This window comes from Lichenostomus cassidix, chromosome 26, assembly GCF_008360975.1.
Source record: "Lichenostomus cassidix isolate B80296 chromosome 26, HeHo_3.0, whole genome shotgun sequence".
Lineage (NCBI taxonomy): Eukaryota > Metazoa > Chordata > Aves > Passeriformes > Meliphagidae > Lichenostomus > Lichenostomus cassidix.
The window spans coordinates 1,563,507-1,585,916 of record NC_139506.1 but is presented as its reverse complement, the minus strand read 5'-3'; the positions used below and the strand labels follow the sequence as shown (position 1 = coordinate 1,585,916).

Sequence of the window (22,410 nt, the reverse complement as noted above, 5' to 3'; positions counted from 1 at the left end):
AACGAGCTGCTACAGCAAACTGAGGGAAAGGGAACAGGGGCAAGAAAGGAGTTGCAGTCCTTAGTTTGCAGATTTCATCCATAAGCCCTGTGCAGAAAACAGCACATCTGTAGGGCAGCAGGCCCTGCAGATTTTTATTATCTACAGCTGTTTCTATGAATACAGGACTTCACAGAGAAGATTCACACAGTGCTGTGCTTCTTGTGAATAGAATTGTTCTTATTCATGCTAGGTGGCAAGTGCCAGCTGATAGCTTGAGAAGGAAATAATAAAATCATAGAATCTCCTGAGCTGGAAGAGAGCCACAAGGATCATCGAGTGTAACTCCTGGCCCTGCACAGGACACCCCCAACTATCCCACCCTGTGTCTGAAAACATTGTCCAAATGCTCCCTGAGCCCTGGCAACCTTGGGGCTGTGACCACTGCCCTGGGACCACCATCTGGGCTCCAGATTTGATTGATTATTAGCTCAGGTTTACGAGATGTAATTTTTTTAATAAAAGAGGAAAATGTTGATGGATGTTGTACTATGTTTGGCAATTTGATATTTACAAAAATATTTTATGGATGTCTATGAAGTTGCAGGTGCTCACATTCTTGTAGAGGAATGTACCAGTGGAGCTAACTTTTTGTATTTAAATTGAGAGAAGCGTGATTCAATTTAACTTAAAATGTGCTCTTTAGCCCATTATACCTTGGAGGGGTGGATTCTAACCTTTGAAACATTAAAAAAAAAAAGCAAAACAAATCTGTGCCTAAGTGTAGGTGGAGCACCTGGCCTGGAGGAAGTCAGATAATCTCTCACTGATATCCACAATTAGCAGAACGGCTGCAATCAAGACCTAGAAATACAGACAATATTAAATGCTGGCAGCTCAAGAACCTAGCAGTCAAGATAGAGAATATTAGGAGAAAGAAACTTCATGCTGAGAATGTGATATAAACATATGGCTATGTTTGCACATATAGATTTTGTCTTCCTTCAGATTTCAAGGCTCAGTGGAAGGATTTTTGGGTTTATCATGATCAGGTATGTGTGTCAGCCCTCTGCTACAGCTGCAGCATGACTCTAGTTGTTTAAGCACTAAATTAAAGCTTTACTTTCCATTGAGCTGTCATTTTCCTCTCTCTTAATTCTTATCTTTAAAATTACAGTTTAAATGTTTGCTTACTTGAGGTAGAAGCGGTGCTGTGCTTATCCTGTTAACACAAGCTACTTGAAAGGCAGAAAGTTGAGGTGACCAAGAAAATTGTTAGGAGAAGGAGGCCTGGAAGAGAGCTGGAGATGGACTTTGGACAAGGACCTGGAGTGATTGGACAAAGGGAAATAGCTTTAAGCTGAAAGATGGTAGATTTAGATGGGATATTAGTAAGAAATTCCTCCCTGTGAGGGTGGTAAGCCCTGGCACAGGTTTCCCAGAGAAGCTGTGGCTGCCCCATTGCTGGAAGTGTCCAAGGCCAGGCTGGACAGGACTTGGAGCAGCCTGGGATAGTGGAAGGTGTCCCTGCCATGGCAGGGGTGGAACTGGATGATCGACCAGGTATCTTCCAACTCAAACCATTCTGGGGTTCTAGTGTGTGTTCTTCAGCTGGCCAAAGCTGAGGAAGGGGAAGAAGAAAGGGAAGCACAAGAGACCAGCTCCCTAAAGAGGCTTTGTGAGGCTAAGGAAGACCCTTGCAATGAGGTTCAGAGTGGAGTCCCCTTGCTTTCTAACCTCCTTACAAAGCCTAGATTCACCTTGGTTTAATCTTAGACTTTGACAATGGTTTATGTTTAATGGAATTATCTATACAAAGTTTATAATAGTTAATACTGAACAGTTAGATTTTTGTTTTAATTAATTCAGCATGCTATCAGGCAGTTACTGAGGATCTGTTGCAACTAAGAGATCTCTCTGCCTTGGGCATGGAAGGACCTCTCAGTTTCAAGTGAGGGATCTCAAACCTTGAATGGTGCCCCAGTTCAAGGGGAGAGTCACTGGTATATAGTCCAGCTGCCACTCAGGGGCAGCTCAAATTTGGCTTATCCTGGTGGCAATATTTACAGAGTGAAGTAGTTGCCTGCTAGTCAATAGTATAGAGAAGATAAATGTCTTTGTTGTAGCTCACTTATCTTGTTCTGTACTTTAATTATCTTGCATTTTTGGGTTTTGAAACCACCTTTCAAAATATTTTTCCAAGGCACCTTCACTTCCTTGTACACGAGCCAGGTGCTTTCCAGCTCACAGGTCCAGCACATGGTGTGATCATATTCACTCCCCTGTACCTCAGCCAGGAACTTTCCAGCTCACAGATCCACAGGGCATGGAGCCTGTTGCTCCATAGTCAGCCTGACCCAAAATACAGCGGAGGGTCAAGTGAAGACTCATTACGAGTCTTCCATCCATAAGAGGCACAGCAGCAATATTTATAAAACTGCCTTGGGGCCTCAGTTGCCATTTCTCTCTGTCACTGTTATGTTCCTATATTTGAAACTTGGTTTTTTCAATAGGCAGGAGAGTTTTCTTCTAATAACAAAATTCAGTGTCAGCACATGACTGTTTTCCAAGCAGAAGCTGGAGTTACTAAGCAGATAGGCAGAAGTGACAACTCTTACCCACTTAAGGCCAAGGACTTGGGTTTCCACCTGGCTTTTTGGTCCTTTTTTCAGTTGTGTAAGACTGTGGTGCATGTATAAGCATATTTTGTTGGATACCCCATCAGAAATGCCAGATGGGTCAGTTCCAGCTCCTGTTTGGCAAAGCCTGGTCCTCTCACCTTCTCACTGAAGGTTTATTAGCAGGAGGCCTGAAGCTGGGTGAAGGGAGCTGCTTTCTTGCCAGCATACCTTCCTTCACATCTCCTTTGCTTGCCCATCAGGCCTTTTTGGCTACCCTTACAGCAGCACTGTGTGGCCTGTCAGTCAGTGCTGAGGGTACCTGGGGCTGTCCTTTGCCCTCCATCAGCACAATCCCTTTTAGAACAGGTTACAGAAACTTGCAAGGGACAGGGAGGCAACAGAGGCCATGGCTTTGTGGTTTCATTTTCTTGGAGAACAAAAAGGATCTTGCATGCAATGCCAGGTCTGAGCAGGGTGGTATTTCCCAGGCTATAAATCAGAAGTGAAAAACCTCTCAATGCAACTGAGGGTAAGCTGGGAGGAGGAAAAGGAGAAGAAATGAGGTGCTGAGGATGCTTTATTATGGAAACAAGATGAATGCAATGGCACTATTTGTGCATCCACTCTCTCTGGTAATTATTTCAACACTATGATCAGACCCAATCTGGCAGAAATTAGAAGTCCTGCAGATAATAAGTTTCTCACAACTTGGGAGCACAGTAGGAACAACTGGGTAGAGGAAACAAGCTCAAGTTACTGGTCAGCAAAGGCAACACCAACGAACTTTTAAAGATAACGGAAATTTATAGGAGAGGTATGGTTGTTCTAAGCACAAAATCACCTCTGAGTTAGTCACTGGGCACCAAAAATCTGTCTTTCACACGCTAAGCTGTAAGAAATAGGGCTTCACACCTTCCAGGGTGTGTGGTTCCATTACTGGAAGGTGAACAGGCCCCAGCTCATGGCCTCAGGGGCAGCCTCCCTTCCTGTGCCTGCCTGAGGAGCCTGGCAGCACTGGTGCTGCTGAGGCTGAATCATAATAACCCCAGAGTTCAGACACCTGTGCCCTGCAGCATCCTTCCAGTCCAAACCATCCTGTAACTGCGTGATGATTCTATGATCCCATGATTCCAGTCCCTCTGCAAGCATCCTTTGCTTGTTTATATATAACTTACCAGTTAGATGGTGAGATGAACCATCTAACCTTAAGGCAGCACTGCATTTTTCAGAACAAAATGGTGACACACAGATGCACAGTTGCCATGTGGCTGTTGCCCTGGGCACCCCAACTGTCACAGCAGAGCCACCATGGCTGTGAGGTCACAGCAACTGCCTGCACAGCGCTGTGACATGGGGACAGAACCCACAGTTGCTGTGTGGCTGCCACCCTGAGCAGACCATCACCTCCTGCTGAGCTGAGGGGGTAGAGCTGAGTGTGGAGCCCATGTTTCCACAGGGATGGGAAGGAGAAAGGTTCTCCAGAGAAGACCTTATGAGGCTTCCAAACAGTGCTTGGACCCCGAGCCTGACCAGCTACTGGCAAAGGTGACTGTGGAGCTCAGCGACTCGCCAGCAAGGTGGTATGAAGTGGGCTGCTCCTGCCTGGGGTGTCAGGTTGGAATTGTAGGATGGATATGGTCAGTGGGGTTGGATCAGCATGGGGAAGCTGACAGGTTTTCTGAAGACCAGCCCTGTGATGTGTTAAGTCCCCTTTCTGTGAGGATGGGTCCCAGCTGAAGAAAAGAGACTCAAGAGATAGGCATGATTTTCTCTGGTTTCTTTTCCAAGGGATGTTCTTCAGGCTTATTTGGCAACTGGCAGGTGCCCTTGTCTCCCTGGGGAGAAACATTCTGAGCACTTGCCATCCTCACAGAGTACATACTACATGGTTCTACTGTGGACAGGGGCAGGATAGGGATGTCTGAGCGCCAGTGCAAGCAAAGAGGAGAGCAGAGGGTGTTCCCTAACCAGCAGCCCAGAGCTCTCACTTGGATGATGAAGCTTGAGCACTGCTTGCGCTGTGGCCAGTCTCAGGCAGAGCCAGGAGCAAAGCCCTTTGGCAGTGTCACTGGCACAGCAGAGCCAGAGCCTCCAGCTTTGGCTGCTGTAGAACAAACTGCTGCGTAGCCAGGTGCTTGGGGAAGAGACGAGCATCTGCAGGGAAGGGTTTTCCACAGCTCTGGCAAGAGACTGTGCAGGGTGGGAAAGCTCTGGGACTAAAGTCAGGCAAAGCTCCTGTGCTTCCTTGCTGTGAAGGTGTTTGCCTACGGATCGAGTAACTGACAGCTCCAGGACTTCATCTCTTTCAGGCAAAAGATGGTCCAGCTGAAGAGGGGCCTTAAAGTCTTCATCTTGTTGCTTTCAGTGGCTCTTGGTGAGTTTTCATGGGCGAACAACTGAGTCACAGCCTGGCTGTGCTAGATGCCAGCTTTCCTTTGGGGCCCTTATGTGTGGCCCAAGTGCTTCCTGAGTGTGCCCTTGACTGGGACTGCCTTTTGGACCACCAGTATTGCTCCCAGGTAGTCTCACAGCCATGCTACTGCTCTGGCCACTGGACTGAATGGCTTGCTGCAAGGTTGAGAGAGAAGGGCATAGGTATTTCCAAAAGCTGCACCGGGGATGCCCAGAGGGGAGGGGCTGTGGCAGGGGACGGATGGGGAGGTGCCTCTCCTAGCCCATACAGCCTGGTCTTGGTGCTCACCAAGTGAGGGGAAACAGGGAGTGGATCTGGGGCAACAAAAACACCTGAAGACCACGCTGCGATGTCCCCTGAAGCCTGGGCTGATGGCCCCTGGTCAGAAGTACATCCTCACTCTGCAACCCACACCCCACACGCCTCAGCTAACCTGCTGCCTGACCCCCAAGGCAGCAGGGAGTAGTCAAGGGGCCCTGAGGCTTTGCTGCAAACCCCAGTCCAATCATTGTCTCTTGGTGATGTGAATTGCAGGTGTTGTTTTCTGCGGGTGCACCCTGCCAACATGGTTACCGTGGACAAAGGGATTGGTGGAGGTCAGTGACAGTTGTGGGACAGGAACCTCCTGCAAGGGAGCATTGCTGATAGTGGCTGGATGAATCTTGGGCTCTTGTGATTCCACACAGCATGTCCCGAAAAAGCAGATTCCCTGGGAAGCCACGGTGGCTCTGGCAGTAGATGTTCCAATGGAGAATTTTCTCTTTCAGGAGCTGACAAAGGTATTTCCAACTGGACTCAAAACCCTCTGGTAAGAGAGTTTTCCTGAACTGGAACTGTGTCTGTGCAGAAGTGTCAGCTGACCTTGTGCTACCTGTGCTCAGTTTCCAAACAGCAAAGGCTCCTGTACTTCCATCCTGCCTTTGCCTTTTGCTCAACTTGGGATGGGAAAAGCACATGTATGTCTCCTCACTGAGCTCAGGTGCTTCACAGAAGGAACGGGCTGCTCTGACAAGATCTACTTTTCTGTTCCTGCAGGAATTCACACACTTTGTTTGAAACCCAAAAATCAGAGAATCTGCTGGAAGAGATCACTCAACTGAGGACGGAGATCAGTAGTTTGAAGGTGACCCTGCCATTTTGGGGAAACAGGCTTGGCTGGGCAGAACCCCCAAGAAAGCACTCCTTGGTTTGTTGGTGGGGTCAGAATGTTGTGCCACAAATGCTGTTCCTCAGTCCTCGTGGCTCACGCCAGCAAGACAGAGTTTCTCAGCTCTGCAGGCATGGCTGACACTGAACTCTGCCTCTGTGGGTGATGGTAGTGTGCTGAACTCTGAATTGTCCACTGATGTAGTCCTTTCCTGTCTTTGCTCATGGCTTTCCCAGGAATTTGCCCAGGTGGCTTTGGAATCCTGTGTCAAGATGGACTGGGCCCTTAAGAGCGCTGGTAAGGACACAAGCAGCTGGGTCTCATTCCCTTGCCCTGGTCTGTGTCCTGTCCCCAGCCTCCACAAGGATGACTGGGCTTGTCCCCACACGCATTCCTGTGGTGATGGCACAGAAGTGACAGACGTTCCTGTGTGGATGGAGGTGCTCTCTTCCTCTCCACTGCATCTGGAAATGGTTGGGCTGTCCTTTGCTGCATCACAGCACTCAGCCCTGTGGGTGAAGCAGTCACCAGGCCCGAGGCTGCTGTCATTGCCCTGTGCAGCTAAGCATCCCCCAGGGCAGGGTGATGTGGACAGGACAGGTGCACACAGAGCTGGCCAGTGGCATCAGAGATGGTGTTTGAGCACCAAACCCTCCCTGTCTGTAGCCACTTGCAGCCATTTGCTCTCCTTTCCTTACAGGAGCCACCATTGACACAGAGAGAACTTCCCAGACCTACGACTGCAAAGAGAGTCATTTCTGCTGGATTTTTCGCTTCTTTTGGACTGCCAGCCCTCCTGATACTATTCTGCAGGTATCTTAGCAGAAATCATCAGTTCTCTTCACTTCTGTGAATTTGGAAACCATTCTCAGGGGCTATCCCCTCAGCCCAGTGGTACTGCTCAAGCCCACAGTGTAGACTGGATTCCTGAAACCAAAGGGGGAACACAGGGCTGGGCTTGCTGAGAAGCCGTGGTTCCTGTCTGGAGGGGAGTGGGGCCAAACTGAGCTGTACTGCTGCACTCTGCCCACAGTCCTTGGCCACAGCTGGGTGAAAGGCTTTCTTTCTACTTGGTGACCCTGTCTCCACTGTCAACCCTAAGAACTGCTTTTCAGGGTGGGAGGCAGGAGAATGCCCTACAGAGTCCCTGGGCAGAGGTGCTTCTGCTTGTTCCTGACTAGGATGGTTTTGTAACCAGTATTCTCTCTTCTGCCATGCTGAGCCCACTTTGGCAGCCAGGGAAGTCCTTCTGCTCTGTCCATTTCCTCACATGCCCCTTGTTTTCAAGCTGAAATAGAGCCCAGAGACATGTCAGCCTCAATGCTTCAAGCTACACGGGCAGTTGTGTTGGCCCACATGTCACTGTTCTTGCATTCTGGTTGCAGCCAAAGGTTTTCCCAGGAAACTGCTGGGCTTTCAGAGGGCATCAGGGCCAGGTGGTCATCAAGTTGCCAGTACGAGTCCAGCTGACTGCCATCACAGTGCAGCACATCACCAAAGAAGACTCTCCAAGTGGGACTGTCATCAGTGCCCCCAAGGACTTTGCTGTCTTTGTAAGTCTGCTGGGCACTTCTGGTGGGAATCTGGCCCTGGGGGGAAGTCAGGGCAGGGTCTTGCTTTTGTGGATCCTCTGAGCTTTGTGTCCTGTGCTGTCCTGAGCACTGCTGTGCCCCAGCGTGACACTTCAAGGGCTTGAGAGGTCCATCCTTATTAAGACTTGTTCTGGCCAAGCACTTAAGAGTTATTGACCAAGTGCAAGGCAAAGACTGAGCTCTGCCAGTAGCCAGACTACTGCTGGAGCCTGGGAGAGGCTGTACATAAGAGGGCTGATCCAGCCTGTACATTCCCTCCTTGTCGGGATGAGCCCAACTTGCTCTCCTTGTGCTTTGCCCCTGAGGGAGTGGATGCAGACAGAGAAGAGGAAACTCTCCTAGGGATGTTCACCTACAACGTGGAAAAAGAGCCCAAGCAGACTTTCCTGCTGAAGGTATGCTCCATGCATGGGAGCCAAATGCCAGGGAGCAAAACAGGTTGCTCACAAGTCCGTGGCAGGACGGGTGTGAATGTTTCTTCCCCGGGCAGAGGGTCTTGGATCACTGCTGAAAGAGATCTGGTGGGGCTTGGAGGGCTGAGTAGCACAGGGTTGTGGTAGCCAAAGGACAGGGTCAGGCCCATGGCAACACAGCTCCTGGGAGATGCCTGGCTGCAGCCACTGCCTTCAGAAAAGCCAGATACACATGCAGCTACTGCACCCAAACAACAAACGAACCTTGTGCCATGGAGAAACAGGGACAAGTGATGGCAAAGCTGTCAGGCACCACTGTTGCTCCACTCTGTGCCCTGCTGACAAGCTGGACAGTGTCGTCCCAGCACAGCATGCCCCTTCTGTCCCAGTGCTCTCAGCCTGCCAGGAAGAAGGCAGGCAGAGCAGCTGCTCAGTGGGGTGACACACCAGCCCCATGCACAGGAGCATCTCCCCAGCCCCTGTGTCAGTGTCGCTGTTGAGCAGCTAGCAGAGTAATGAAGGCACCAGTTCTCAGTGGCAAGAAGGAATGACCTTTATTGTTTTGATTTCATCACATATATAGAGTTCTCAAAAGTCACCCAGATTGGTCAGTCAGAAGCCTTCCCCCAGGCCTGATTGGCCAGGCCTGCACTGTCCAAGTTCTGGGACACTGTTCCAACAACATCCAAACTTTATTTATAAAACACAAGAAAATTTCTCATGGGAAAAACCTGTGCTAGCCACATGTCAGCAAGGGGCAGAGGGAAAGGAGACACAGTCCAAGCCAGGCCAGCATGCAGAGGATGTCAACTGCCTTCCCTTGTCCCCAGTGTCCCCAGCAGCCCCAGTGCCAGCACTGAGCTTCAGATCTCTATTCCTTCTCCCACCTACTTTAGGGAGCTTTTCCTGAGCAGAAACAAGGCTGGCAGGGTAAGACATGCTGATTTCACTGTTGCTTTCAATGGACCCCTTTTCTCTCTTCACAGAACATGCTGCTTCCCAGAGCCTTTTCACATGTCAAACTTCTTGTTAAGAGCAACTGGGGAAACCCGTGGTATACCTGCATTTACCGTGTGCAGGTTCATGGAAAGATGGAAAACCAGAAAGCCTCAACTAAGGGCCAAGATAAATAAAGACGAAAATGCAAAAGAAGAAGAAAGGTGTTGGAGGTTAGGATGTCTCCTTTTTTTTTTGTTTGTTTGTTTCTCTCAGGGAATTTCCTCCCATTTGTTGCCTAAGACGTGGTAACAATGGTACTTATGAGACAAAAGATGTGGCTGTGAGGGGGAGGAGGGGGAAGGGTGAAGTTGGCTACTTTCCAGGCTGGAGGGCTTTTTCTTGGGAAGTGCAGAGATACTGCGAGATTTTGGCAGTGGTTGAGGCTCAGCTCCTCGCTCTGTCTCGCTGTTGGATCTGAGATGAGATGGTCAGGCTGCGGCTGTTGCTGTGGACAGAATTCACTGTCACTGCAGAATTCTGTCCTTTACTGCTTCTCCTACTGTGTGAGAGGCTTTGCTTGTAAGAGCAGCTGTTGAACTGGGACCTTATCTCACTGGAAAGGATCCTCACCATCTACTTGGGTGCCTCAGGGGAAAACTTGTGACCCTGAGCCCCTCCCTTCTCTGGAGGGAGCATCTCCCAGCTGTTTGAAGGAGCCTGGCTGCTGCTGCCCAGCCCTGCTGTTTTCTGACACCGCTTTGGGCTGTTTGCTACACTTTAACACCATGACACTGACACCACACCTCCACCCAGACCCCCATGGCTCCTGCCACAGCGTCAGAGTTTTTGCTACACTTTGTCACCTTGGGGTGTGCCCATCTCCACACTTCCAGCTTGCTGCTCTGAAGTCCCTGCTAGAGCCCATCTCACCACCCGGAGCGGCACTGGCACTGGCTGTCCCTCTCCTGAATTTGCAAAAGAAGCCTCTTTAGTCTCTCCCGCCGGCTGAGCCGCCGTTACCAGGTGGAGAGGCGGCTGATCTCGCGCCACAGCGCCCCCTGCAGCCGCGGGGGAATCATTGCACCTGCCCTGCCTGGGTGACTGTAACTGCTCCAAAGGAGAAAGTGCCTGACAGCCCGGAGCTGTTACTGGGTCTCTGTTTTGGTTTCTTGTTGCTGCCCTTGTTGTTGTTTGCTTCCCTTGTTTTAGATATCTATATATATTCTAGGAAAGAACTGCTATTCCTTTTCCCATATCTTTGCCTGACAGCCCCATAATCTCACAATTACAATAATTTGGAGGGAAGGACATCATATTTTCCATTCCAAGGGAGGCTCCTGCCTTGCTTGGCAGGCACCTGTCCCTTAAACCAGGACACCATGCAAAAAAAAAAAAAAAAATCAATTCAGAGAACAAATATTCTTCCACATGACCGATATATGGAAGTAGGTCACTCTGCTCTGTTGATTTTCAAGTCTAAGATGCTGGGGAAGCCTCTGGCAGCAAAAGCTCTAAGAAGTGTAACTGACACTCCTTATAGATCAGAGAAGTAAAGAAATCCTACATGGAAGCACCAGAAAGTAGTAAGGAAGTCCAAACTATGGCACAGAATGAGCAGTTGAGCAGTGAATCCTGCTGCTACTAAAAGCTATTCAGGTGTCACATTTTCCCAAAGAATTCCCACTGTTTCTCAAATAATGTAGGAAACCTATTGTTGGAAATGTGAGGCTCTTTTTTTTTTCATTTCATGAAAGATTTCAAGTTTAAATCTTACCTGACAGTTGAATGTCAAGTCACAAAGCTGTGCAAAACTTTGTTTAAAAAGTCCAGCCTTCTATACACACTGGGTCTTGATAACAAATTCTGCACTATACAAGGGTAAATAAAATAACAAATACATATTTCATAATTATTTACAAATTTTATAATACCTGTCACTCATTTCAGAACCATTTACTCAATTGTAAAGCTAAGCACGGATGTTTTACACTGAACAAACTGTCTCTAGGCAACACTTTCTAAAAGTGCCTTAGTAAAGGAGATCCCTTTCCCAGAAAGAATAAAAACTTGCCTAGAATAAACCACAGTCACAGTAAACCAGGCAAAAGCAACCACTGGATTTAATGTATCTTAAAACCCGCTCACACTTCAGGCTCGAAACCACCGAGAAATAAAAAGTAAAAATTGGCCACATTGATATTTATCACAAATAGCTCTATACACATCGGCTGTATAGCAGATTTAGGATTTAGGAGAGAGAATGATGGCATCCACTAGAATATGAGGTCACCACCTCAAATAATGGCAAACCTCAGCCAACTGACACCATTTAAAACCAAATTGGAAATCCTCTGCAGAAGACTAAAAAGCCCTCCTGCACTGGCAAAAAGCTCAATTAAATATGACATCCTTCCTATGAGATAGCACAGTTCTCAACATTATAAACTATGGTTTAAAGCCCACCAACACTTGGGTTACTCGGGGCAGAGATCACCTGAAATCCTAACACATTATCCCAAACCCACTGAAGTTTCTCTGATCAGGCAGAGCAAAACTTCCCCCATCACCACCCCACGCACACTTCGTTATCCGGAGCACTGATCACTTTTTCAGGGGTGCCCACCCCCACCCCAAAGATTAACATCTCACAGACACCACTTTAGGAAAAAACCTGGTCTTAACTGATACTTAACAGTCATTAGATTGAGCCTTTCAGAAGTGGATAAATTCTGTGCTATAAACTTTACCTTATTTTCATTCCCTTAAACTACCCCAAAAAACGCTACCTCCCACAGCACAGTATTGCTGCTCTGAGAGCACCTGGGCTGGTCTTGCTTTGGTTACACACGGTTGCACTACAGCCTTAAAACCAGGGTGAACAGGAATCTTCCCAGCTCCCAACCAACTGATACAAATGAACTGCATCAGGACAGCAAGCCAGGGATTTTAAATCCTGCTTTCTCGCTTCATTGGTTTTTTTCTTTAAATCGGTTTAAGACTTGCGTTACAGCTAAGCAGTTCCTCATCTGCTGTGTCAGACTTGGGTTCTGTCACATGGCATCTACACACTCACTCACTCCCTTGCCAGAAGGATTGGGGAGAAATTCAGAAAGGTAAAAGCTGGAAAATTCATGGGTTGGGATAAAGACAGTTTAACGTGGAAAGCAAAAGCCACACACACAAACAGAGCAAACCCAGGAATTCATTCCCTGCTTCCCATGGGCAGGCAGGTGTTCAACCATCCCCTGGAGAGCAGAGTTCTGTGACACACAGCAGTGACTTGGGGAGACAAACACCATCACTCCAAACATCTCTACCTCTTCTTCCTTACAGTGAGCATGATGTCAGATGGTCTGGAATATGCCTTTGATCAGTTTGGGTCATGCGTCCCAGCTATGTCTCCTGCCATCATTGCACTGTGGAGGGGGAGCAAGGCTGTCTGTGCCCTGCAGCTATGCTGTCTGAGTGAGTGGCACAGGCAGAGTGCAGGAACAACCACAAACCACGGGGAAATTGCAAAGAGTAAATTAATGTTTATTACCTGGCCAGCTGGAGGATCCCCAAAGCAGCTGCCAGGCATCCATGGGATGCCAGCATTGTGGAGCTCGGTCCCTGACAGACCATCACCAAACCTGCTGCTTTCATCTGTTGTTCAGGGATTCACACAGCTGCAGGTTACCACTGTGTCCTTTTTTCACAGCAAATCCAAGGCCTGTTTTGGAGGGTCTGTAGGGATACACTTTTATCAGTGGAAGCAGAATGATGCTATTCCCCTTGGAAGAGGTGCAAGAGGACTCCCATAAGCACCTCACTGAGCAAAAGGGTTGTAGAGGCTAGGACTCCTTTCTTCTCTGGAGTTCAGGGTGAAGGTGAAGCCTTTGCACAATTTCCTCCAGCCTAGGTGTGGTGTCAGTTGGCATAATAGTCCGCAAAGAAGCCAATGAAATGATTTCTCCTGCCAATGCCCTCTATGACTACTACAGAATAAAAAAGAAGCTCTTTCATTCAACACCTCACCCACAGCCCTCTCCCAAAAATACTGTTTACCCTCAATCCTTCCTTCTTCAAAGCTGTATGGCAGCAATGTTAGTATGAAAGGATAAAGAGCTTGCTTTGGAGCTAGAGGAGGAAATAAGCCACAGAGGGCTTGGAAGTCCCCTTTCAAGGATTGAGAAACCTGAAAACATGGAGAGGGAACATAATTCCTGCATCCTGAGTTTGTCAGCCAATGTCATGGTTTAGCCCCAGCAAGTCACCAAGCCCCACACAGCCGCTCACTCACTCCCTTGCCAGAAGGATCAGGGAGAAAGTCAGAAGGGTGAAAATCATGGGTTGAGATAAAGACAGTTTAATGTGGAAAGTGAAAGCCACACACACAAACAGAGCAAACCCAGGAATTCATTCCCTGCTTCCCATGGGCAGGCAGGTGTTCAACCATCCCCTGGAGAGCAGAGTTCTGAGTCACACAGCAGTGACTTGGGGAGACAAACACCTTCACTCCAAACATCTCTACCTCTTCTTCCTTACAGTGAGCGTGATGTCAGATGGTCTGGAATATGCCTTTGATCAGTTTGGGTCATCTGTCCCAGCTATGTCTCCTCTCAATTTCCCATGCACTCCCAGCCCCCTCACCAGCATGGCAGCATGAAAAGCAGAAAAGCAGTTACCACTGCTCAGCAGTAACAAAAACATCTCCATTATCGTCCCTACATTCAACACAAATCCAAAACACAGCCCCGTGCCAGCCACTGGGAAGGAAATTACCTCATCCAGACCCAGCACAGTCACCTTTTGCTATTTCTTCACTGGACATGCCAATATGAGACACTCCTGCAACTCAGCTGTGACACATCTTCTTAGGTTTATGTCTTTGATAACCATCGCCTCTTTTTATTTCTACCTTTCAAGATTTTTTCTTATCCTTATTTTCTTGAGCTTTTTGATGCATACAGTATGAGAAAAAAAACTGATGTCAAACACAGCCTTCTTGAGGTAGTGACCAATCAACTTAATGTCCAGTGATCGGCCATGGCTCATAACATACAGTCCATGTAAACAAAAACATAATGAATCAGGTTTCTTTCTATCGTATGTCTTTTATATTTCAGAAATATTTTACAAGGGATAGTAGGAGGATTAATTAAAAACATAAGGTTGGATCCTTCTTTATTTCCTTCACAGGAGGTTCAATTCAAGGACATTTTTCATGGTTGATTCTTAACTCATTGCTGTTCCCATTAAATTCTTTTTATCTTAACCTGTGATCAGAGAGGCTGAGGGGAGTGGCTTGTGGTCTTTTTAATGGGACTACTAAATAGGGGAATATTATTCCTAAACCATGATGGGGGAATGCAAGGGAGACAGCTGACCCCCACTGACCACGGAATATCCCAGATCATGTGTAGTGTTATGCTCTAAGTATAAACCAGAAGGAAGAAAGAGGAAGGAGAGGGACTTTTGGAGTGATGGTGTTTGTCTTCCTGAACCACTGTTAATGTGGTGGAGTCTGGTTTCCTGGAGGTGGCTGAACATCTCCCTGCTGATGGGAAGGATTGTGTTACCTTTTTATTTTGCTTTTTCTTGCATGTGTGACTTTGTTTGCCCCATAAATCTGTCTGTATCTCAACCCACAAGTTTTCTTTTACCTTTCCCATCCTACCTGGGTGGGAGAGATTAAGTGACTTAGCAGACTGCTGGAGTTAAACCATGACACACCCACACAAGTCAACTACAGCCTTTGATCCATGACATTTGGAGTAATATCAAACTGAGGATTGCTGGATTGTCTGTAGAACACACATGCTCCAGCCTTGAAGGACCAGTGAAATAGGTACTGGCACCCTCCAGGAATTTGGTTTGGAGTTTGGCCCAGTTCTTTATTGGCTTGTTACCGTAAAGACCGCCCAGACTACCCAGACATGCTTGCTTAGCCAGCTGATCCTCCTCCTGGGAGCAGGAATAAAAGGCTGGCATTGCAGGCAGTCCTGACAGACAGACAGCTCAAGTTGCTTTGGCACGGCATGACGAGAAAGTCGATGCTCTTCCTTGGCTTTCTTCTAGTGTTCCTTGGGCTGGCTCTGCCAGGCACCCAGGGAAAAATCATCCCCAGATGTGAGATGGTGAAGATCCTACGTCGGAATGGCTTTCAGGGCTTCGAGGGCACAAGTGTTGCTGACTGTGAGTATAATGAGCTGCCACAGCACCTCTCTGCCTGTACCACCTTTGTCCCTCTCAACTTCTTTTAGATCTTCCAGCAGTACTATTCTGTCTCCATTTCTTTGACTTCGCCTTTTCTCTTCCTCATCCCCCTCTTTGCTCCCTTCTATAGCTGACACAACAAATACCCCTCTAGAGCTTTGTCCTTCCAAGCATTTCCCCATATAATTCTCAAGGTTATGAAATCACCAGTTTAATTACTTCTCCAGCACTTCATTCATCCTCGGTCCTTTCATATCTTTCCTCTTATTTATGTTATTTATATGAGCATACCTTAATGTTCTCCTCTGGATTCTCTCTTCCTCCTGCAGGGATGTGCCTGGTGAAATACGAGAGTGGTTATAACACTAGAGCATATAATAACAATGGTCCGAGCAGGGACTACGGCATCTTTCAGATCAACAGCAAGTACTGGTGCAATGATGGCAGGACCTCTGGATCCAAGAATGCCTGCAATATCAGTTGCTCAAGTAAGTGGTAGGACAGAACAAAGAACATTTCTTTGCTCATTCCATGAAAGCACCTGCTCTGTCCACAACACCTGCCTAGCAGCTGCTCCAGGCATTTTTATCTGTCCTACTATACATCCATCTTCTCAAGTGTTCCACCTACATTTCCTTCCTGATGGACCCTTTTCCTTCTGCTAATCTGTCCCTGCTCTTCCTCTGCCCAACTTTCCTCTCTACTGATCTTTTCTCCCTTCTCTACAGAATTCCTAGATGATAATATTGAGGATGATATTCGATGTGCCAAGAAGATTGCTCGAGAGGCTCATGGCCTCACTCCCTGGTAAGGACATTTGCAGTGGACACTGGGGAAGAGTGGGCAGAGGTGATCAAAGACAATCCTGCTATTGACTGAGGGAGGCAGGGGGATCAGTGGGTGGGAAGCTTTATTTGGTGGGTGTTTGGCACAGTCCTTCTCCTAAAGCTGAATGGAGAAGATAGGAATCCTGTCTCACAGCACCTGCTCTAATTCCCTAAATTTCCCTCGTCTCCCAGAGCTCTCCTTTTTGTTCTCTTCCCTTCCTCCAGCTCGCTTAGATTGAGCTCATGATAATTTTCATTTATTCATATCTTTCAGAGATATCTTTGAGAGTCTTCACCCAAGACTCTAAAAGACTAAGCAAGTCTGTTTTTATAAGCAATTCAATCATTATCTAACTCCTCAAATTACATGATGTATTTGTTTTCCAGGTACGGCTGGAAAAGCCACTGCAGGGGAAGAAACCTGAGTTCCTTTGTCAGGGGTTGCTAAATCACTCCACAGGCGTTGATCCTCAGGACCACCAGAGTTGAAGAATGACAGTGTTTGTAAAGGAGGCAGGGGAAATGGATGGGTGTGGGAAATTAAAAGCAGCATATTATTAAGACAGAGAGGGTACTGGCTAGTGCTAACTCTGGAGGCCTTTGCACTGCTGCAATGCAAACAGAGAACTTACAGCTCGTAGATTAATACAAACAAGGTTTAGCAACAAGCCACTGCACATGGAGTTTCAATCATTGACTTGCATAATCCTGAGTCAAGATTTTGTTGCCCTGACTAACAGGGCTTAGCAATATTTAGGGATTCTCTCTCTTTTTGTAAGTTTTGCTGTTCTCCTTCACCCCTCCCTTCCTCCTCTCCTCCCTCCCCTTAATTTTTTTGCTCATTCTTTTTGGAGTGTCTGTCGTAGTGAGAAAATACAAAAATTAATGAACACTGTATAAGACCTGCAGAATTGTGTTGCCTTTTGACTAAGACAGTCACTGATGGAGGTGGGGAGTAAGTTCATTGACAGAGAGAGAACACTATGCTGGAACATGATGCTGCTCCTTAAATTTATCTGAGCATCTACTCCTGGCTGGTATGAAGGACAGGACACTGGATCGTATCTGGCCTGAGTGAATACAGCTTTTCTTATCATTCTTTGAGGAAGCCAATCAAACTCAGCCTAAAATGCAGGCAGCATCTCTGTGAGGAAACTACGGCTTGGAAAGCCTATTGGGAAAGGGAAATATTTTGCTGTTTAGTTCACAAGTCCTTTCTCCAAATGAAAGCTGAATTCAGAAACAGTGCATGAATGAAAGGTGATAACATTTGCTTCTTTATGTGCTTTCTGCTGCTGCTAGGGGAGCAGTGACTTCTTTGGTACTTATGCAATAAAGGGATGCTTATACTCTTTGTCTTGTGTGAATGTATAAACCAACCATGAAAGATGGCTGCATCTTAAAAAAAAAAAAAGAAGAAGGAAAAAAGCTCAAAGTAGACTTGCCAGAAGACCCTCTTCCCCAGCCTCTTCCCCTCTTCTCCAGCTACAGGACAGGCAGTGGCTCTTTCACTTCCTGTGACCCACAAGACTTAATTCTCTCATCAAATAACTCAAGGCAGAGCTATTTTACATGCTGGCGTTGTCTTGGTTTAAGACAATTTAAAGAGGTGGGCACTCTGAAATGAGTAACCTCACCTTAATTCCAACCTTTCCACCACTAAGGAATTAAATATGAGCAGATAGAAGTGAAAAAATAACAGTTCACTAACAATGAGCAGCAACAGGCAAAAAATAACAGTAATGAACTGCTAGATATAAAATTGCTAAACCTCACAAACCCCACAGGAACAAAGAGAGACCCAAAATATTGGAAAATACCCTTCCCAAGTTGGCACCTGGCAGAGGCTTTCATGTGGCTTGAAGGACAAAGGGACAATATGGCATCAGATCCTTCCCAGGAAGGCAGGAGCTTACGGAGCAATTCCAGCATCAGTCAAATTCCTGTCAGGTCGTCTGACTGTAACAGGAGTTTTCTGTGACCAACTAAAGTGGAGAACAAAGGATTAGCAGCTATCCTTGTCATTAGCCTTGGTAAATCATTTACCTGGATTGTAATGAGTGGAACAGTACCATTGTTCCCATCTTGGGTTTTGGCCAGGATGGAAACTTAGAATTTATAGGAACAATGTGACAGGAAAGATGGATGCTAATAACTCAGTGGGTGAGGGTCTTTAGGAGAAATAGGTGTTCATGTCTTCAAAATGGGTCCAAATGTCTCTACAAACACCAAGCCTGGGCAATTTTTTTACAGAACCCAGACAGGTTGAACTTCTAAACTTTAGGGTAACAGGAGAAATGGGTCCATGCAAAGTCTATTGCAGAACTCAGTCTGAACTTTTGGTGGATTTGCAGAACCCAGATAGCCTGAACTTCCAAACTTTGGGGGGAAATGACAATAAATGTGCAAGGTGGAATATGTAATAGGTGGCTTGGGAAGGCTGTACCTTCCTAGTACCTCCGCCAATGGGGAAAGGAAGAGGGCAACTTGTGGCCCTGAGTTTAGGATAAAAAGAAGCTCCTGCCTCTCAAACCTCAAAAGAGAAACCCCACGGGGTTTGTAGTCTAGTGGATTCTCTCCCTTTACTCGAATAAAGTTGCAGGACTCCTCTGTCTCCTTTATGGACACTGGCTTTTCACAGCGCGATTTTCCGTACACTCTCTCTAGCTAATCAGTCTCTTGTGTGGAAAAACACATACACACACACACCCTCACACGCGTGTAGGTCTGTGCACACACACGTGCGGATCCATGTGCACACAGGGTGTCAGAAGCCAGGTCAGCATCTCTGCCCGCCCGGCAGCTCTCCCTGCATGCCGCCCAGTCTCTCAGGGCAGCTGCGGGCACCCGCAAGCGCCAGGCCTCGCTGCCCCACACGAAGGCGGCCCGAGCGAGTTGAGGGCCCTGTGGGGACGAAACCACCCGGGCAGCAGCAGCTGCGGGCGCGACCGCCGTGAGGGGAGCGGAGCGGGATGGGGAGGGGAGCGCGGGGCGGGGAGAGGGGCAGGGAACGGGGCCGGGAAGGACGGGACGGGACGGGACGGGACGGGACGGGAGATTGATCGGCAACGGGACCGGAGAGGGAGCCGGGAGCGGGGCGGGGCGGGGAGGGACCAAGAGGGACTCGGAGGGTGGGACGGGGGAGGAACGGGGAGGTATAGGGCGGGGTGGGAGTAAGACCGGCAGCGGGGCTGGAGTGGGAGCCGAAGCGGGTTGAGGAGAGGGTCCCGAGTGCGGCCAGCAGCGGCAGGACGAGCCCGAGAGCGGAGTACGGCAGTTTGTGGCTCGGTTCGGCGGCAGGAGATGCACCTGCGGGAGTCTGACCCGTCACGGCCCAGCTCCCTTTGGGATCTTTCCCAAGGCCGGGCCAGTGCGGTGATGGGGCGGCAGAAGGACGTGAAGGCCCAGAAAGTGTGCTTGGAAGAGGAGAATGGCCGTGAAGAGGTTTCGTGAGGAAGGAGTCTCTCCCTGCCGAGCCGGTAGGACACGGCTCCGTCGGGCAGAGCGCTGAGGGCTGTGTTGGAGCCGTGCCGGGTCGGTGTGTGCCCTGTGCCCAGGGGTGTGCCAGGCTTTCGGCATCCCCTGCACAGCCCCTTGCTGTGCAGCTCCCGCCGCCTTCCTCCTCCACTTCCCAGGGCGTCCCGGGCAGATGCTCCTGCTGGAGATGCCCGCTAGATGGGCCCCGCGGCCTTGCGGTGCCTGGACAGGCTCTTCTGCGCAGGCAGCAGCGGGAACACGGCTCCTGGCTTTCGTTTAGGGTTTAGGGGGAAAATGACGGCTGAGTGAGAAGCGGGATCTGTCTCAGACGGAGATGGGGCTGGACCCCGCAGCAGAAATTATTTGACTCTGATTTGAGCAAAATACACCAGAGTAGTGTGGAAGGGGGCAGATGGCTAATTTAACCCTAGTGGAAGGTGCCCCTGGCCACGGCAGGGCGGTTGGGACGAGATAATGTTTAAGGTCCCTTCCAACCCAAGCCATTCCGTGATTCTATTAACCCCTTTACAGCCGAGGGCACCCTCCTCCAAACTACATCAAAACTGGCTGGAGCAGCTGCAGGAGTTGCTCTGCCATGCGATCTCCCTGCCGTGGGCTGGGATCAGCACAGCTGGCTGCACACCTGGCAATCATTTCCCTCCCCAGCAGAATGACCCCCCAAAGCAGAGGAAGCTGTGAGCAAGGCAGCACAGTACCGTGGGTAGAGCAGCACCCTGCGATGCTCAAGGTGGAGTGGAGCACAGCTGGTCAGTCACACCAACTGTAACATCTGTAGGACAGGGATGCCATTTGCTGTGGGACATTACTGTAAGTAATTAGATCGGTGCAGTTGTTTTGCTTACAGTCTAGAAAGCCCCAGGAAAACCCCCATGAATAACACTTCTGGTGCCTCAGTCCCCTGCTGTGCAAGGTGCTGATAACCTGCCTCTATCCTTACCTCAGCTCGGAAGTTACCATACCATTCATCCAGATTGGCTTTCCCAGGCCCAGCTGGACTTGGTAGGACAAAATCCAGCCTAGGCTTGTTGGTTTCCTCCACACCCTGCGTGCAGGAGTTATCTGAGCAAGTGGTTGTTTAAATGACTGTTTAAACAGCCAAGGGTTTCCTCTGTGCCTCCAGAACAGCAAGCCAGAGCCCTGTTTGGACTCGCCATGATTCCCCGGAGCTCTGAGGTTGGACTCTTCAGTCAGTGAAATGGACCCAGCCTCAAAGACCTTACAGCCCCAGTATCACACGGTCCAGGGCGCAGGTGAACAGTGTGCCCCAGCTGAAGGTGAAATACTGCAGAGGAGGGGCTGATTGGATGAAGGGGGGAAACTGTCTTTGGGAACTGGCCAGAGCTGGCTTCTCCATCTCACCCTGAATAATGTGATTCAGCAAATGCACCTTGCTCCAGGCTGCCCGGCTGCTTCCCGGTGCAGGTGGGGAAGGTGGGGAGAGAGCTGACTTGGGACACAGGCGCTTGCTTCTCTTTTGGGGACAGTGTGCCCAGCCCCGGGCAGCCTGTCCCACCCCCAGCCCAGACAGTGGCACGCAAGGCACTCGCCCAACTCCCCATGTGCTGGGTAAAGAGGGAACAGCTGCAGGGGCCCTTCTGCTGCCTCAGGAGCTGGGACAGCACCCAGAGTCAGGCCGGGATCTAAATTTAAACTCATGCTCTGTGTGTTTGTACATGCGAGTGCAGGCTCCAGCCCCCACTCCCGCACTACCTCCCCCGTTGCACGGAGGAGACAGAGACCCAGAGGAGCTCCATCTGGCTGGGACCTGGGGGAGGGGGGCTCAACTGCAGGGCAGGAGGGGAAGAGACAGCTAGGGGAGCAACACCATGGAGCCTGCTTCTCCCCAGGGTGACGTGAAGAAGAGGCAACAGAAGGAGAAGTCCAAGAAGCCGGTACCACCAGTAGCGCCTCGTCCACCCCGGGCTCTGTTCTGCTTAACCCTGGAAAACCCTCTGCGGAAGGCGTGCATCAGCATCGTGGAGTGGAAGTATCCTCTGGCTGCAGGGGCTTGGGAGCAGTGTGTGTGTGCCTGGGAGCAGTGGGTTTGGCATGGGTGCTGGGGGGCAGGAGAGCTGTCAGCCTGTTTCAAGCTTGTGCTGACTGTCTCATCAGGCCTGTAAAAGGCAGTGAGGTGCTCAGGGAGCACTGGTAGGATTCATTGGCAAAGGCAATGGCTGTGCAAACTGGTGAATGAATAGGCGGGTGGGGAAAGCTGGGGCTGAGGAGTGGGTCAGGCCATGGGGCCTTTGGTGGGGTGGGGCAGGGACAGGCAGGGACAGCCTGAGGGTAAGGGACTTGTGGGAGTGATTGTGTTGTGTGTGTTGTGTGCCGGGGAGAAATGGGGGACAGACCATTGAGGGGAGGGGGTTTGGTGTGTCAGGAGGGGACACAGTGCCCATCCTGGGGTGGGGATGGGGTCAGGCTGGGGGATTGAGGGCTAGGGACAACATGACACTCTGGGAGAGAGGTTTGGGGGAGGGTAGTGCTTGAGATGGCTCTTTGTGTCTCTCACCATTTGCCTGATCCCACAGCTGTGCTCTGCCCTTTGGGGGGGCTCCCCCAAATCCTTGCTGACACCATTGTCCTCTCAGCTCCCTTTCCCATTCCTCCCTGGTACTGCTGTCACAGGTGAAGGCTTTTGTGGGTGATACTGTTCAGAAGGATAGTCTTTCTTTGTGCCTTTGCCTTAGTGTTGTAGTTTGGGTGTTGCTCTTTGACCTTTTCACTCAGGCATTGTAGCTCAAGAATATAAAAATGTCATGTTTGTGCCCTGCATCCAGGAA

General features: G+C 49.2%; 3 protein-coding genes and 1 long non-coding RNA gene across 7 annotated transcripts in view; 3 read left to right on the top strand and 1 right to left on the bottom strand.

Moving 5' to 3' along the window:
- The first annotated feature begins 3,953 nt into the window (after window positions 1-3,953).
- On the top strand, window positions 3,954-9,328 carry LOC146426880 (sperm-associated antigen 4 protein-like). 3 transcript variants are annotated; one of them, XM_085082949.1, is made up of 10 exons: window positions 3,954-4,177; window positions 4,910-4,974; window positions 5,548-5,609; window positions 5,781-5,821; window positions 6,049-6,136; window positions 6,397-6,457; window positions 6,861-6,973; window positions 7,546-7,713; window positions 8,058-8,147; window positions 9,152-9,328. In XM_085082949.1, exons 1-10 carry the CDS (start codon window positions 4,059-4,061, stop codon window positions 9,296-9,298), a joined length of 954 nt encoding a protein of 317 aa, XP_084939075.1. In that variant the 5' UTR covers window positions 3,954-4,058; the 3' UTR covers window positions 9,299-9,328. The 3 variants fall into 3 exon arrangements, with proteins under 3 accessions (XP_084939075.1, XP_084939074.1, XP_084939076.1); XM_085082948.1 differs by having other exon boundaries at window positions 3,955-4,180; XM_085082950.1 differs by having other exon boundaries at window positions 3,967-4,145.
- Window positions 9,329-12,786: 3,458 nt separating this feature from the next.
- LOC146426879 (uncharacterized) lies at window positions 12,787-15,638 on the bottom strand. Its single transcript, XR_014856587.1, has 3 exons — window positions 15,594-15,638; window positions 12,912-13,081; window positions 12,787-12,830 (listed from the first exon to the last, which is right to left on the bottom strand). It is a non-coding gene; the product is annotated as an uncharacterized LOC146426879 (long non-coding RNA).
- On the top strand, window positions 15,079-17,478 carry LYZ (lysozyme). Its single transcript, XM_085082931.1, has 4 exons — window positions 15,079-15,281; window positions 15,632-15,790; window positions 16,031-16,109; window positions 16,517-17,478. The coding sequence occupies exons 1-4, from the start codon at window positions 15,125-15,127 to the stop codon at window positions 16,575-16,577; spliced, it is 456 nt and encodes a 151-aa protein (XP_084939057.1). The 5' UTR covers window positions 15,079-15,124; the 3' UTR covers window positions 16,578-17,478.
- A 1,868-nt stretch (window positions 17,479-19,346) lies between these two features.
- CACNA1S (calcium voltage-gated channel subunit alpha1 S) overlaps window positions 19,347-22,410 on the top strand; it is a 41,969-nt gene continuing 38,905 nt past the window's right edge. Inside the window, exons 1-2 of one of the 2 annotated variants that reach the window (XM_085083177.1) lie at window positions 19,347-19,608; window positions 21,475-21,614. Coding sequence is in view for 1 of the 2 variants with exons in the window: in XM_085083176.1 (XP_084939302.1) it covers window positions 21,454-21,614 (161 nt within the window). In the remaining variant the exon portion in view is untranslated. Of the gene's footprint in view, window positions 19,609-21,307; window positions 21,615-22,410 lie in introns of those variants that run through there. The other variant, XM_085083176.1, reaches the window with a different exon arrangement.

Bases quoted from the DNA above. Each gene is read 5' to 3' on its own strand.
- LOC146426880 (XM_085082948.1), top strand. From the start codon at position 4,059: ATGGGAAGGAGAAAGGTTCTCCAGAGAAGACCTTATGAGGCTTCCAAA. The intron at 4,181-4,909 runs GTATGAAGTGGG...CATCTCTTTCAG, and splicing joins AGCGACTCGCCAGCAAGGTG to GCAAAAGATGGTCCAGCTGA. The intron at 6,974-7,545 runs GTATCTTAGCAG...TTCTGGTTGCAG, and splicing joins CTCCTGATACTATTCTGCAG to CCAAAGGTTTTCCCAGGAAA.
- LYZ (XM_085082931.1), top strand. From the start codon at position 15,125: ATGACGAGAAAGTCGATGCTCTTCCTTGGCTTTCTTCTAGTGTTCCTT. The intron at 15,282-15,631 runs GTGAGTATAATG...TTCCTCCTGCAG, and splicing joins GGGCACAAGTGTTGCTGACT to GGATGTGCCTGGTGAAATAC. The intron at 15,791-16,030 runs GTAAGTGGTAGG...CCTTCTCTACAG, and splicing joins CTGCAATATCAGTTGCTCAA to AATTCCTAGATGATAATATT.